At 46.8% G+C, this 15,307-nt stretch overlaps 1 protein-coding gene across 2 annotated transcripts in view; it reads left to right on the top strand.

The window, feature by feature from the left end:
* CLASRP (CLK4 associating serine/arginine rich protein) overlaps positions 1-15,307 on the top strand; it is a 28,388-nt gene that overhangs the window by 184 nt on the left and 12,897 nt on the right. Inside the window, exons 2-12 of one of the 2 annotated variants that reach the window (XM_083627272.1) lie at positions 4,045-4,146; positions 5,715-5,829; positions 6,489-6,586; positions 6,733-6,834; positions 7,845-7,924; positions 8,886-8,970; positions 9,756-9,901; positions 10,815-10,911; positions 13,360-13,438; positions 13,726-13,799; positions 14,143-14,184. In XM_083627272.1, coding sequence (XP_083483398.1) covers positions 5,731-5,829; positions 6,489-6,586; positions 6,733-6,834; positions 7,845-7,924; positions 8,886-8,970; positions 9,756-9,901; positions 10,815-10,911; positions 13,360-13,438; positions 13,726-13,799; positions 14,143-14,184 — 902 coding nt within the window. In that variant the 5' untranslated portion in view covers positions 4,045-4,146; positions 5,715-5,730. Of the gene's footprint in view, positions 1-4,042; positions 4,147-5,714; positions 5,830-6,488; positions 6,587-6,732; positions 6,835-7,844; positions 7,925-8,885; positions 8,971-9,755; positions 9,902-10,814; positions 10,912-13,359; positions 13,439-13,725; positions 13,800-14,142; positions 14,185-15,307 lie in introns of those variants that run through there. The other variant, XR_014551364.1, reaches the window with a different exon arrangement.

Genomic DNA, 15,307 nt, shown 5'->3' with positions numbered 1-15,307 from the left:
CAGCCCGAGGGAGGGCGCTGTCCTGTGGGAGCCCCTTTGGCCTCAGGCGATGTAAGACAGACATATTGATATTGCATAGATACGTGTATTAACATAACATAAATGCGTGGTTGCTGGGAGGGGAGGGGCGCTGTTTTGACACGTCAGCCCTGCTCCCTCTCTCATAATCTATTAATATGTTAATCTAATATATTAGTAGTATATATTCATATATTAGTAATATATACTATAATCCATACATGGGAATTATTGGGGTGGACTATCTCATTCTTCCCCTTTCTACTATATATACACTTCACCTCAGTAATTCCCACATATTGATTATATATATTTATATTAATATCAATATATATCTATATCTATGCATTTATCTATCTATCTACTTGTATATACAGTGGTACCTCAGGTTACCGACGCTTCAGGTTACAGACTCTGCTAACCCAGAAATAGTACCTCGGGTTAATAACTTTGCTTCAGGATGAGAACAGAAATCGTGCAGCAGTGGCAGCTAAAGTGGTGTTTCAGGTTAAGAACAGTTTCAGGTTAAGAACAGCCCTTCAGAACGAATTAAGTTCTTAACCCAAGGTACCACTGTACACACACACATACAGAGAGGTGTGTGTGTGTGTGTGTATATATATATATATATATATGTATCTATTTTTTATATATATATATATATATATATATATATATATATATATATATATATATTGGGGTGGAGTATTTCAGTTTCCCCCTTTCCACAACAGAGAATAAGATACCCAGTTCTCGGGAGCCAAAATATAATTTTAAGAGTCAGATCTGCCATTAAAGGGCCATTTAGGGAGGAGGGGGAGATATAAAAGCATATTGAGGGTTGGCACAATTTTTTAAGAAGACATCTTTCAGGATTTACTTTTCTTCCACTCTCTACCCCCAACAGCATGTTTTTAAGCACTTCTGGATTTTCCCTAGTTTCTGAGAGCGTTCCTGCCGTGGAGCGTTAATTGTTTTTTGCCAAAAAAGGAGCTTTTCAGGATCCAGTTGTAAGATTCTGTCTTCTCTCAGGCTCACAGTGTTACAAAAGGAATGATGCACAAGGAAAAGAGGGGAGGGAGGTGGGCGGGGGAAAGAAAAGAAAGCTACCTCAGGAGCCAGTTCTTAAAATGATTGTTTCTGGCTGGGGTGGAAATAGTTCAGTTGGGGCCTGTCACTTGGTGGGCGACAGTTGGGGAGAAGAGCCAGCTGCAGCTAGTGTCTGCCCTGTGGTATGGCTGCTGCTGGGTGACTGATAGAATAGAATTGAGTCAGTAGGGATGTTACAGTGGATTAAGATGTATCTCTTTTTCCAGGCTATTGAGGAATTATGACAAAAATGCTCACTGCTGTCTCTTAACTCTTGTTTTTTTGGGGGAGGGGTTCCTGTGGTGTTACTGTTAAAACTTGATGTTGATTTAAAAAAGAAATTGCGGGTTGTATCCATCTAAATTCTACTTGGAGTAAACCACTAAGGGACCTAAGTCATGTCCATTAATTTCAGTGGTTCTACTCTGAGTATGGCTAACATTGGCACCAACCCTGTGTGTGCAAATTACTGAAGGACATTTTGGTATTAAGCAACAAATCTATAATAAATAGTAAAAAATCAAGGGGATATTGCTGAAATTTCCAACAGCCACACCCAAAGGTGTACCTAGCTATATGTATAGCTGAGAACATAATATTAAAGTTCTCTGTCTATAGATTTCTGCCTTAGAATATTGTTCATAATGTTACATACTATGTGGAATAATCCTAGGTGTGTTGTTTGCTAGGTTTGTGCCACAGTATCATATTTTATTTTTATGTGGCTGTCTTTTCGTCTTCCTTCCCACCAAGTGTGTTAGCATCATATTTTTGTGTAATGCTGATTTTTAATTTAGTTATGGTCATGGTCACTTGCTAACTATTCCAGCATCACTGATTTCCTGAGTGTTCTTTTCATCCCACATCCTTCACTGTGGCTGTTTTTTACTCTAGTTCATAAGTTAAGGCTTATTTCGCTTTCCTGAATGGGACCTATTGCTCCCTTTCTGTCTTTTCAGCTTTTTTAAAGGAGTACATAGAGATAAGACTCCTCTGAAAATGGCAAGCTGTGGCTCAGCTTCCAGAGAGGTAGCCATGGTTTACCGGTAATCTGTTGCAGCAGAAGCAATGAGATCTGTTAGAAATGTAAAAGACTTGCAGGTGTTGTGGCATCAGCTTTCATGGGCTAGAGTTCATTAGATCAGGTGCTTGTCATGATGTGGACTCTGACCCAGGAAAGCTTATACTTTAATAAAAGTGTTGGTCTCTAAGGTGCCACAAGATTCTATATTGTTCAAGCAATGGCTCAGTTTCCTAAAAGCGTCATAGTAGGGCTAGGACTTTCAGAGGTCTGTGGTGAATGAGGTTTCTCTTTTTTTTCAGGTGAGTCTGAATGGTGATGGGCTGCAGCTTGCATACGAAAGCTGTTTCAGTTTGTCAGCAGAATTCAAAAGGCACTCGTGCCTCTGCTGAATGCTGAGTGTGTTTTTTTACGTACATGTGCCCTCTTTGCAGGTAGCCAGGTGGCTTTTTAATTGTTTGAGAGCACCTTCTCCTTTACCTACTGAGCTGATTTCAAAAGTCCAAACTAACAGTGTCCCAAAAAGGTGAGGCAGAGTGAACTTCTCCTGCCTACAAGTTGGGAAGTGCAGAAAGATGGGAAGTGTGTTCTGCTTTTTGTCTTGAAAAACAGTCCCAATTCCCTGTGCTTCAGCTAATTGCTTTGAGTTTTGGTGACTGCAGCCTGAATAGAATAGCTTTGCAATGCTCTTGGAATACGGAATGGCAACTGGAGGTCCATGGGACCACATCTTGACCCTCCTTGTTCTACTTTGCCTCCCGATCGCTCGGGAGTACAGTAAAAAGGAGTATAGTAGGTGCAGCAACAGGACTGGAGTGAACCATAGGGAGAGAGTTTGAGGTAGGAATTTGCTACTCCCCTTTCTGAAGGAGATGAACTAGTTGCTGACTAGGCTACTAGCTTAGACTGTGCCAAATATTTTGAAGATGGGAGCTCTGTAGATTATCTTTTTGGTGTCTGTAACTCTTTGGCTTTTTTCCTTTTGAAGGATTTAAACAAGACTGGATTTTATTTATTTTTTAACAAGAGAAGAGCATCACTCAAATACGCTGGCATACAGAAATATTTAAGTCCACATGAGAAGTATGTGTTCCACAGATAGGAGTGGTTCAGGACCACCCATAGGCTCTGCAGTAGCCTTCCCCAAGCCTTTGGGATTTGCAATCCCAGACATCTGAAAGTCACCAGATTGAGAAGGCTGCTTCAGGGGTTTGCATGTCCAAGTGACTTCCATTTGCTGTCCAGTTTTAAATTAGAAACAAGCAATGTTTCTAGATTTCATGGTGGTTTGGAAATATTTAACGAATCCGTATGCTTGTATACGCCAGTGATTTTCCTGGAGATGTCAACCTGATAGATGATCTGCTTTTTAGCAGCTTATTTGATTAAATTTAAATATTTTTGCATATCTACAGGTTTCAGTATAGAAATTTCACCTTCAGATATTATTGTGTGAGATTTTTCCCCCCTAAAAAGCTGCCACTCATGTTAAAAATGGCCCTCTTCTAACAATATTTTTGTTCACTATTGTACTAATGGACCAGAACTAAAACAACCTATTAAAAATAAAGCATAAAACTTTTCATCCTTGCTGATTAAAATTTGACAGTGCTGATTTATTTTGGTTGAGGGAAACTCTTTACACAAAGACCCAGGAGACAGAAGGGTATTTTGCCTCACAAATTGATCACCTTCGTGGGCAGTCAGTACAAGCCTTGTTAATGACGCCATGCAGTGGAAAGGGGCTTCCCAGTTACAGCCTATTTGCTTGGGTACACAATAACTTGGGTTAAATTGCTGTGCACTCTGTGTCTTTATTCCAACGTGAATATGTTTTATTCTATTTGCGGGTGAACCTGCAGGCAAATGTCTTCCCACAACCATTCTTTACTCATTCTGACTTCACAATTATCTAGGATACTCCTCCTGGATACACAGAGTGTCTTCGATCTCTTCATGGGCTGTGATTAGTGAAAAGAAGAGCATCCATTTTGACATTTCTCAAGTTCCTGCTCTGAGTGAGTATTGGCTTTGCATGTCACGACTTCCAGCTGCGGTACGATTTGTCAAAGCTCCCTTGACTTCCAACTCTTCCCAGCCGTCCACTTTGCTCTTATACCTGCACAGGTTTTCTTCTCAGAGTGTGCTTCTACTATCCAACTCCTCCCCATCTGAAGGAGGCAAACTTAGAGAAATGATTTGCACAAGGTGAAGCAGGCATCATTCTCTGAGGTTGGCTGATTCTGCCACACCTCTCCATTGGGGAGGGTTGAATCCACTAATGATGCACAGAGATGCCGGTGTTAGTTGCCCCCACCTGAGGCTGCTTGGAAGGAGGCAAGACCAGAGTAGTAACTTGTCTAAGCAACATAATGGGCAGCCTCCTCTCTTGGCGGCCACCGAGACCATATAGCACCTGTCTTGAAAGACCTACACTGGCTCCCAGTACGTTTCCAAGCACAATTCAAAGTGTTGGTGCTGACCTTTAAAGCCCTAAATGGCTTCGGTCCAGTGTACCTGGAGGAGCGTCTCCACCTCCATTGTTCTGCCTGGACACTGAGGTCCAGCGCCGAGGGCCTTCTGGTGGTTCCCTCATTGCGAGAAGTGAGGTTACAGGGAACCAGGCAGAGGGCCTTCTCGGTAGTGGCGCCCACCCTGTGGAACGCCCTCCCACCAGATGTCAAGAAAATAAACAACTATCTGACTTTTAGAAGACATCTGAAGGCAGCCCTGTTTAGGGAAGCTTTTAATGTTTAATAGGTTATTGTATTTTAGTGTTCTGTTGGAAACCGCCCAGAGTGGCTGGGGAAGCCCAGCCAGATGGGTGGGGTATAAATTATTATTATTATTATTATTATTATTATTATTATTATTATTATTAGTTGGCTTATATGGCTTCACAGGAGGCTTCAATTTATTTTACTGTATTTCTTATGTCACACTCAGTGGTGTAGCGTGGGGGGTGCAGGGGGGCCCGGCCGCACCGGGCGCAACATCTGGGGGGGGCGCGCTCGCACTCGCAGCTCTCTGCCCCTACCTGGCTGGCTCACTCTCTCTCACTGCAGTGCTGGCTGTGCGAATCCGATCCGAGCCGCCGGGTCGCCGCCCACTGTGGAGGGGGTGGGTGCCAGGCGTGCGGTGCGGGGAGAGAGCGAGGGACTATCTGGGGGAGGGACAGTGCAGCGGCTGCCCAGCGCAGCGCGGAGCGCGGAAGAGAACCACACCAGACCAGACCAGGCAGCAGCAAGAAGAAGCTGGCAGCGGCGGCAGGTTAGGGGTTAGGGGGCGCAAATTACTTGCCTTGCCCCGGGTTAGGGGGCGCAAATTACTTGCCTTGCCCCGGGTGCTGACAACCCACGCTACGCCGCTGGTCACACTAGCATGTCCCGACACAATTTTTGGGAGCTGCCGCTTTTCTCCCTGCTGCTTTCAGGTGCTTGATGCACGATGAGATCTCTTAATGCTATTATCAAACTATTACATTTGCTCTGGATGCAACAGATCCTTGGGTACGTGTGTGAGAATGTTGCTTCGTGCAGTTTTGGTATCATCCTCTCTCCCGTTCTTGCCCTTTTCTCTCTAACAGATTGTAGGCGGGCAGGATGTGGCACGAAGCTCGAAAGCATGAGCGCAAGCTCCGGGGGATGATGGTTGATTACAAGAAGCGAGCCGAGCGCCGGAGAGAGTATTATGAAAAGATAGTGAGTGTCTCCTTCTTTTGCCTACCCTCCCGTTTCGTCCAATGTTCCCAGTGAGGGAGTTCTCTCTTTCCCGCTCCTTTCTCTCCTCATCCTTGAGAAAGGGAAAGAGAAATCATGGGGAGCAAGTAGCTCTTGAATGGCACCATCTGGCTTCTTCTTAAGATGTGACTCTAAGAATTCTGCCTCTGAGAATTTGTGCTTAGAGCATATGCAGAGTTCACAGGTTCAGTCCCTGCCATCTCCAGGAAGGACTGCAAAAGTCTTCATCTGAAGCCCTGCAAAGGAGAGGTGAGGAGCCTCTGGACCTCAATTTTGGAAACATCTGAAGGCAGCCATGTATAGGGAAGCTTTTTAAGGTTTAATATTTTACTATGTTTTTATATATGCTGGAAGCCACCCAGAGTGGCAACCCAGTCAGGTGGGCGGGGGTACAAATAAATTATTATTATTATTATTATTATTATTATTATTATTATTATTATTATTATGTTACCATAACTGTAACTCCCATCAGCCCCAGCAAGCATGACAAATGGCTAAGGATGATGGGAGTTGTAGTTTTAAAGCCACTTCCCATAAGCATAGACCATACTGTGCCAAGATGAAGCTGCGGTCTGCTTAGGAATATGACAGCTTGTTGTGTTGTGCTTCTCTTCCAGAAAAAGGATCCCGCCCAGTTCCTCCAGGTCCACGGCCGTGCATGCAAAGTCCACTTAGATTCTGCTGTGGCTCTTGCAGCTGAAAGCCCTGTGAATATGTGAGTAGCTTTCAGCTCTGTGCTGGCAATGTGGAAGTTTGTCTACTGAAAACGAGTGGGGAGGCTGCCCTTGTCATGTGATTCCTCCCCGAGGGTATTTTGGAAGGACTTCTAACCCCTTTCCCTTGACATCTTGCCCCTTGCAGGATGCCATGGCAGGGGGATACTAACAACATGATTGATCGGTTTGATGTTCGAGCCCACCTGGACTACATCCCCATGTATACTCCTCCGCTGCTAAACCCAATGTAAGGCGTTCATTTGCTTTTTTTATTATTCTGAGATGCATTGCCCCTTGCTTCGGGTCCCTTGATTTGTTTGCACAATGAAATGGTTAATTGGAAGCTGAAAATGAAGAAAAGAGGAGCCTGGATAATTAGGCTCGATGCCTGACTTTATCATCCGGAAGGGGCAAGCGTTAAACGAAGTAGTGGGATCTCTTATGTCGGGTAGTTTAAGGCCAGAATTGTCCAGAATCTTTGCACAGTTGGGCTATTAGTATACTGCACAGTTTGAGGCAACAGAGCCTTGTTGCTATCCAAGAGAGATTTGAGGGTTTCCTCTGCCAGATCATTGCTGTACTACTTCTGAAGAGGAGGGTGGGCTGGTATTTTGCTATGAAAGGACCCATTTGGCACTTGAAATGCCTGCGAGTCTTCTCCAAGATTGTGCTCCCGTATTATGCAAATGAACATAAAATTATGCAGGCTAATGGGTATTCTCTAACTACTAGTTTTTAACCTTGTTTGGTTTGTTTGTTTTTAAATGGTTGAAAGGATTGAGGTTTCATTATTAAAGTAAAATGCCCTCATATCTAAGTAACGCAAAAATGTGTGCAGGGATTTCCCTCAGAAACAGCTAAGCAAATGAATGGTTACATGCAGACCTGTATGTTTTTGCTTATGCCTTTCCATCCTTTTAACAGTTGGCTTTGTAAGCTAGGGTCCAAAGAACCATGCAATTAATCCTGTGATCCTAAAGGGGTCCCCTTTGACTTCTCTGAACGTGGGGGTGAGGGCCCTTGCTCAGTGGTAGACTATATACTTCACATGCAAAAGGAAACAGCTGCAATCTGTGGGCTAGAAAGGTGTCATTTAAAAAAGAAAAGGACAAAGATTCTGTTAGTGCACAGCGAGCAACCAGCTTTCAGTAATGGGTTAGGCACCATAACTCAGATTTGTTCCCTCCCCACAAATTGTCGTCATAATATTTAGCATTCTAATCCCTCTTCCTAAGCCTCTTCCTCTTCCTTCTCCAGTACCCCAGAACAGGAGTCTGATGAGAGGAAATGCAACTACGAAAGGTATAGAGGTTTGGTGCAGAACGACTTCGCTGGCAGTAAGTTCCCTTTGACTTTCTTTCTACTTCTGTTATAGGGCAGATGTCAGGAAAGAGTAGAGCTTCTGTCCTTAACATTCTGGCTCAGGTGGCAGTTGCTGCTACTGTTTGCCAAGTAGGCTGATAAGTTACACCCCAGATTATTTTGTAGGTTAGTAACCAGGAAGCACACCTGATCTGATTACCTTCTCTTATATCCCTTAAATGGGCGAGATTGAGGGAGGGCTGCAGTATGTCAGACCCATGACATAGTTTAGAGTCCCCGTGATCAGGATATTGCTGCCTCTCTCTCATCCCCTCAATGACAAGATAAGACAGTACTGTCTCCTGCAAATGCTGGGAGGAGTGGCCTCTTCAGCCGGTGGCGGCAATAACTCTAGATGCCAAAAACTATTCAGTACTTGGTCCAATTCAGGGATGGGGGACCAGCCAGCTGAAACAAATCCCCCATAAACTGCCTCTCTTGTGTACAGCAAATTTGTGAAGACACTCAAACCAGCTTGCCTGAGAGAGATGCAAGCATAGGTGTGTTTGCAGATAGGAACAAATTCTTGCTTGGTGCAAGCTGAGAGTGGAAGGACCACTGTTGTCACTCTTTGCTTCCTAGCTCCTGCTGATACCATCTTGTCTCCACCCTAGGGGTGTGGTTTCTTCCTTGAGTGACAGGAAGTTCTGGAGGCAGGCTGAGAAGAAGCATTGCTTGACCAGTTTGGGGAGGCTGGTGGCAGTTCCTTTCCACAAACACATCTGCTTGTCTTTTGGCTACCAGCTGCCTGAAACGGGTCTCTTCAGCTGCCCTTTCCCCTTCCTAGGCGTGTCAGGATTGGAGGGGAGGGGGAGTCAGCAGATGGGGATGGAGGAACAGAGAGTTGTGCTGGCCTCTCAGGCAATCTTCCTTGCGCTAGACCTGTGGAATTTCTGGTTTGCTTCATCTCCATCTCCTCCTCTCTCTCTCCCCCAGTCTCAGAGGAGCAGTGTCTGTATCAGATCTACATTGATGAGCTGTACGGGGGACTCCAGAAGCCCAACGAGGACGAAAAGAAGAAGTGAGTGTATTGGGAACGACAGGCAAAGGGGATGAGTTGAATCTCGACTGAGTTAAGTCATGGAGGCGGAGCTCGTGATCTGGAGCCTTTTGTATGTTCGAGCTGGTTCCTTTCTCCTACCCAGAGGATTAAGGACAGGTTGAATGTGTATGGAACAGGGGTGAGGAACCTTTTCAACTCAAGGGCCCTATTCCGCTCCGTGCAGAGGACACATGCTAGTGGTGGGTGGAGTCAGGGGGAAAAGTGGGTGGAGCCACAAATGTAGAATTTACCTTTGCACCATAGGCTAGTTTGGGGGCACACCTCCTCACACCTCTCTCTCTGCCCTCCATTAGGACAAGAGGCATGAGCAGAGTTCAAGGACACAAACAATCCTGGAAAAAACAATTGAAGGGCAAAGCAGGCCAGTGAGGGTTGTAGCCTGAGGAGAGATCCAAGGGCCAGATAAGACACGTGAAGGGCCACATTTCACCCCCTGGGCCTGAGGTTTCCCCTTCCTGCTTTGGAATACGACTAGGGCTTTTGTTTTACTCAAAAGCCTTATGAAGCAGTTCCTTCCGAGAAGAAATCCTCAAATTCTTTTTGAATTTCAGTGGCAACGTGAATGTATATTTTTATATTTAGCAGGCCCAGGTATTCCTTTCCCCCTCCTACTTTTGCTTCTTTGAAAGGCTGCAAGGATGGGTATGGCTTGATGACGGGGGAAGCTTTAGAATCCCAGCACAGGTGTCTGTGCAGCATACTCCATCCAGCGTGTACTTAATGGGAGGGGTCTGACCAACTAGGTTAGCAGAGAAGAAAGCGTCCATTGGCTACACGTACGAGGACAGCACGGTGGCAGAGCTTGAGAACCCGTCTGAGAAAAGAACAGAGGAGGAAGACTCGGAAGAAGACAGCAACACGGATGAGGATGAAGTTATCCCTGATATTGGTATGTCTCCAAGGCTCCCTGGTGTTTGGGATTGGGCTTTTAGAAAGTCGGGGATCTGATGGTGCTCCATTGTCCTCTCCCAGTATCCCCAGTCTGCTTCCTGCCTTTGTTTAGTCGTTTAGTCGTGTCCGACTCTTCGTGACCCCATGGACCAGAGCACGCCAGGCACGCCTGTCTTCCACTGCCTGCCGCAGTTTGGTCAGACTCATGTTTGTAGCTTCGAGAACACTGTCCAACCATCTTGTCCTCTGTCGTCCCCTTCTCCTTGTGCCCTCCATCTTTCCCAACATCAGGGTCTTTTCCAGGGAGTCTTCTCTTCTCATGAGGTGGCCAAAGTATTGGAACCTCAGCTTCACGATCTGTCCTTCCAGTGAGTGCTCAGGGCTAATTTCCTTAAGAATGGATGCGTTTGATCCTGCGCATACTCACCTGGAAGTAAATTCCATTGAACTCCGTAGGGTTTGCTTCCGAGTAGACAGGTAGATTTGATGATGCAGAATCGCCGTATGGCATTGGCTTGGATAGCTTTAAAATAACTAAAATGGTATTAGGTTCGTTAGTCGCTTCATGCGCAAAAAAGAGGCGACTTTAACAAGGTAAAAATACAAATGGGTAAAATTTAATGCAGTTTAAAACCCACAGTGCAAAATATCTGAAATACTCATCTGATAACATAAAGGGGACAAGTTGTACCCACCCCTCTAAAAGATGAGGCCAGTTTAGTTGCCATAGACCTAAGGGAAGAAAAAGTTCTTAGCCTGGTGCCTGAAAACTGATAATGAAGGCACCAGGTGTGTTTCCATAGGGATGGGACAAATCAGTAGAAGAGAAGTCTCACAGAGAACGTTATCCCTAGTTATAATGGAGGTCCTCAGTGTGCAGCTGCCAACTGGTTCCCTTGTGTTGCTTGCAGATGTTGAAGTCGATGTAGATGAGCTGAACCAGGAGCAAGTAGCTGACCTGAACAAGCAGGCAACCACCTATGGGATGGCGGAGGGAGACTTTGTCCGGTAAGATGCCTGTGCTGTTGGGGCTCCTGAGCTTCTCCTCTGCATCATCAGCCAGGCGTTTCCATGGCGTTGGGCTTGTGCAGTGGCTGATGCATCACCTAGGTTACCCGGGACCTCGCATGGTACCCATCCTCTTATTTTTAAACACCGTGGGTGACAAGGAGTTGCCTGCAGGAGGGGTAGAGTGTTGCATCCTTTCTCTGTGGCCAGCATGGAAATGCAGCAGGTTGATTTAGGAAGGTCTGGAGCTCTCTGTCTCTCCTCTACAGGAGACTGGTAAAACTCTTTGCAGGCCAATGACTTCATGGGTTTATTTGCAAGGCGGCTGGGTAGTGTCATGGAGCTGAGAAAAGGTGCGGAAAAGGGCAACCATCTTCCCCATGACAGAAGCTTATAAAATTATGAAAGGTTTAGAGAGTGGATATGTAAGCTCACCAGGGACGTGGGTGGTGCTGTGGGTTAAACCACAGAGCCTAGGACTTGCCAATCAGAAGGTCGGTATTTCGAATCCCCGCGATGGGGTGAGCTACCGTTGCTCAGTCCCTGCTCCTGCCAACCTAGCAGTTCGAAAGCACATCAAAGTGCAAGTAGATAAATAGGTACTGCTCTGGCGGGAAGGTAAACGGTGTTTCCGTGCACTGCTCTGGTTCGCCAGAAGCGGCTTAGTCACGCTGGCCACATGACCCAGAAGCTGTATGCTGGCTCCCTCAGCCAGTAAAGCGAGATGAGCGCCACAACCCCAGAGTCAGCCACAATTGGACCTAAAGGTCAGGGGTCCTTCGCTCATAATAGATTTTGGGGTCAGCCAAGGAGCTCTGGCAATTTGTTCAGGGCAGGGGAGAGGAATTTCTTCTTCTGTGAAGGCATAAGTAACCTGCAGAATGTGCACCTGCTGGCCGGGCTGAATAGCCACCGACTTGGAAGCCAGTGCTGCAGATTATAGCTCTCGTCCGTTCTAGCCAGCCTAGCCAACGGGAGTGGTGGTTCAGAACTACCACACTGGCTACCGCTTGCCAAAAGGGATTAGGCAGATTTCTTAAGGAGAGGTCTGTGAGTGGCGGTTGTCCATGATAGGTAAATGAAACCTTCATATTTAGAGACAGTCTGCCTCTGAATACCAGTTGCTGGAGAGCAACCCAGTGGAGGAGGGCCATCACCTTTTCAAGTGGTCTAGGTTCTGCTTGAAAGAGTTGCCACCCTTAAGAGAGGCTGTTGCTTTCTCTCTGGCTGGCTGCTGCTGCTGGACTTCAACCTGGTGCTCTCCACATGTTTTGGGTTACACCTTCCACCAGACCCAGCCAGCCATGGCTGATGGCCAGGAAAGGTGGCAGTTGTAATAATAATAATAAAAATTTTTATTTATACGCCGCCCTCCCCAGCCAAGGCCGGACTCAGGGCTGCCAATAACCAATAATAAAAACAAGTTGATTAAAATACAACTTAAAAAACAAGAATTAAAATACAACATTAAAACATTAAAATGCAGCCTCTTCACAGGAGGAGAAAGGAAAAAGAAAGAGGGGGAGGGAATCAAGTTGATTCCAAGCCAAAGGCCAGGTGGAACAACTCTGTCTTACAGGCCCTGCGGAAAGAAATCAGATCCCGCAGGGCCCTGGTCTCATGAGACAGAGCATTCCACCAGGCCGGAGCCAGTGTTGAAAAGGCCCTGGCTCTGGTTGAGGCTAATCTGACTTAGGGCCCGGGATCTCTAGGGTGTTGCTATTTATGGACCTTAAGGTCCTCCGTGGGGCATACTGGGAGAGGCGGTCCCATAGGTACGAGGGTCCTAGGCTGTGAAGGGCTTTAAAAGTCAGTCTTAAAGTTGTAGTCTTAAAACATCTGGATTGTGGAGGCTGACCTAGCTGAGCCTAAGACGTGACCCTGTAGGGCCCTTTTCATGGGGTAAAAATGCTGTGCTGCAGAAACCAAGCAAGCAAACACCTCGTAATTCAGAACTTGAATTTCTGACACCATATGCATAAAACGTGTAGATCCATGTTAGAAAGCTTTGGATTGTCAGCTGTAAGCCACATGATATTGGGAGTAGCGTCTTTCCCTTGCAGTCAGGAGTTATTCTGCTGTCTATAATGTCATTGAGGTTATCACAGGGTCAGTTGAGGGGGACAGGTACTAGAAGTCTGTGCTTAGGGGAACAGCAGCCCTTTCCCCCTTGGTTGGGGGAGGGAATGGGGGAGGAGAGACTGGTTTTAGCAGTAATGGCAGAACTACTAACTAGGCCTAAGCTTGCCACTAGGCTCTTGCCCGCCTTTTGAGCTAGACATGAGGCCTTGTACCAAATTGAGGGTGTTTTTTGGGGGTGGGGAGCACTGAATGTGTTGGTAGCAGTTCGAATAGCTGCTGCAAGACATTGGAAGGCCTGTGTCCCCCACAAATCTAAGCATCCCTGTCTTTCTCCCACCTGCCCCTTCCTCCCCTTGTTTCTGAAAGGATGTTGCGGAAGGACAAGGAGGAAGCAGAAGCCATCAAACATGCCAAAGCCTTGGAGGAGGAGAAAGCCATGTACTCGGTATGGAAAGCTGGGAGCCTGGGCAGTTCTAAGAAGCCCTCTCCATCTTGCCTACCTTCATTGCCTTCATCTGTGATTCCCTCTATTTACGACTGACTGGACCAAGAGGTTCCTCTTGGTTAAACAGCGGGGAGAACTTTAGGATCAATTCCTCATGGAAGCATGCTTGGGGTGTGGGTGGGATACCCCCCCAAAAAAATTTATTCCATGAAAAACAGAAAATGGGAGCATTTTCTGGGCCTCCCTCTTGGCATGGTGGACTCTCTCGTGACTATCCCTCTTTCCAGGGCCGCCGCTCTCGGAGACAGAGGAGGGAATTCCGAGAGAAGCGTTTGAAAGGAAGGAAAATCAGTCCTCCGAGGTAAGCCTTTTTGAAGATGGGGGCTCAATTCAGCCGCCGTCGAGCCTAGGCATTTCTGTCTCTCCACAAGAGTTGAGAGGGAGCACCTGAGAATGCTTTTCCCTTTGTTCCTCATGGCAGCTCAGGGCACTGGGTGAGGGCCATGCAACAAGGGCAGCATGTATGACAGCCTCTGCAGGGAGGAAAGGATGCTGAGGCACGGCTGGGGCAAAAATAGGCTGCGCTCCTTGAGTTGGGCTGGAGCATTTGCTGAGAGGTTGGGCTTTTGCAAGTCTCCCGTGATGTTTCTGTGATTCTAGAACCGGTGCCGGTTTTGTCCTCATTTAATCCCCTATCGTTGCAGTTATGCTCGGAGAGACAGTCCCACCTATGATCCTTACAAACGGTGAGTGGATGCAGCTGCCCCCCAGATGTGCTGGTGGGTGTTTGTACTCTTGGAGTGTCATATAACTGCACACAGTGGGCGCACGGTTTCTCTGGTGGGCTTTCTAAAACATGGGCTGTTCCCTGTCAACTAGACAGCCAAAATGTGGTGCTTGCATAGTTCGAGGCACCCTTGCTGCTGTAAAAGGCTGGAAGTGGAACATTGTATAGAGCATAACGTGGAACATTGGGGATATAAAGGCCAGCAAGACATGGACTGAGCACAGTTGCAGCAGATGGCATGGAATTTAGGCTGGATATTCTGCTGCCAGTTCATGTTCCTCCGTAATCCTTGGGTTGGTGAAGGGGAGGTTTTCATTCGCATTCAACAAAACATCTGTACGGTGGAACCTCATGTTACGGACGGGCTCCGTTCCGGAGGCCCGTCCGTAACATGGAACTGACACAAGCCAAAGTGCCGCGTTTGTGCATGCGCACGGTGCGATTTAGCGCTTCTGCGCATGTGCAAGCGGTGAAACTTGGAAGTAACCCATTCCGGTACTTCCAGGTTGCCGTGGGACGCAACACAAAAACACATAACCTGAAGCAGACGCATCATGAGGTATGACTGCACTTGCAGAACACATGTGCTCTCTCTGTGTGTTTCACTTTGTTTTAGAGAGAGTTGGGGGTCCAGTGTGAGGCAAATAACTCCGAGTTGCCTTGCGGGGGGAAACTCCATGCTGATGGCTTTGTGTTTTGTCCAAGGCGGTTTTGCTCCCCAGCTGTTTCATAAGCTGCATTGCACCACAGAGTTTGCTAGCGCTGCACTGAGCCCGGCTTGGGCTGCCTTCCGGGGGCTTGGCCCATCCTCTACCACACAGGTGGGGAGAAAGTAGCTGGTAGTCCACTTAATAATGCCTGCTAGTTGCTGGGCCTCTCTCAAAAGGACACTGGGCTAGGTGGGTTTTGGTCTGTTCAGGCGAGATACGTCCACAAGCAAGACTGCATCACCCAGATGGCTTAGTGCAGATCAGGGATGCTCAGCACTCCTGAACACCTGAGTTTTGCATTCCTCAGTCTTGTTGGGGTGTCTGGTAAAGAGCAAGTGGAACGCCCAGCTGCTCTGTTCTGCTGCTCGTAAC

This window comes from Podarcis filfolensis, assembly GCF_964270895.1.
Source record: "Podarcis filfolensis genome assembly, chromosome: 8".
In the NCBI taxonomy this organism is placed as follows: Eukaryota; Metazoa; Chordata; class Lepidosauria; order Squamata; family Lacertidae; genus Podarcis; species Podarcis filfolensis.
This window is presented reverse-complemented; position numbering and strand designations above follow the sequence as displayed.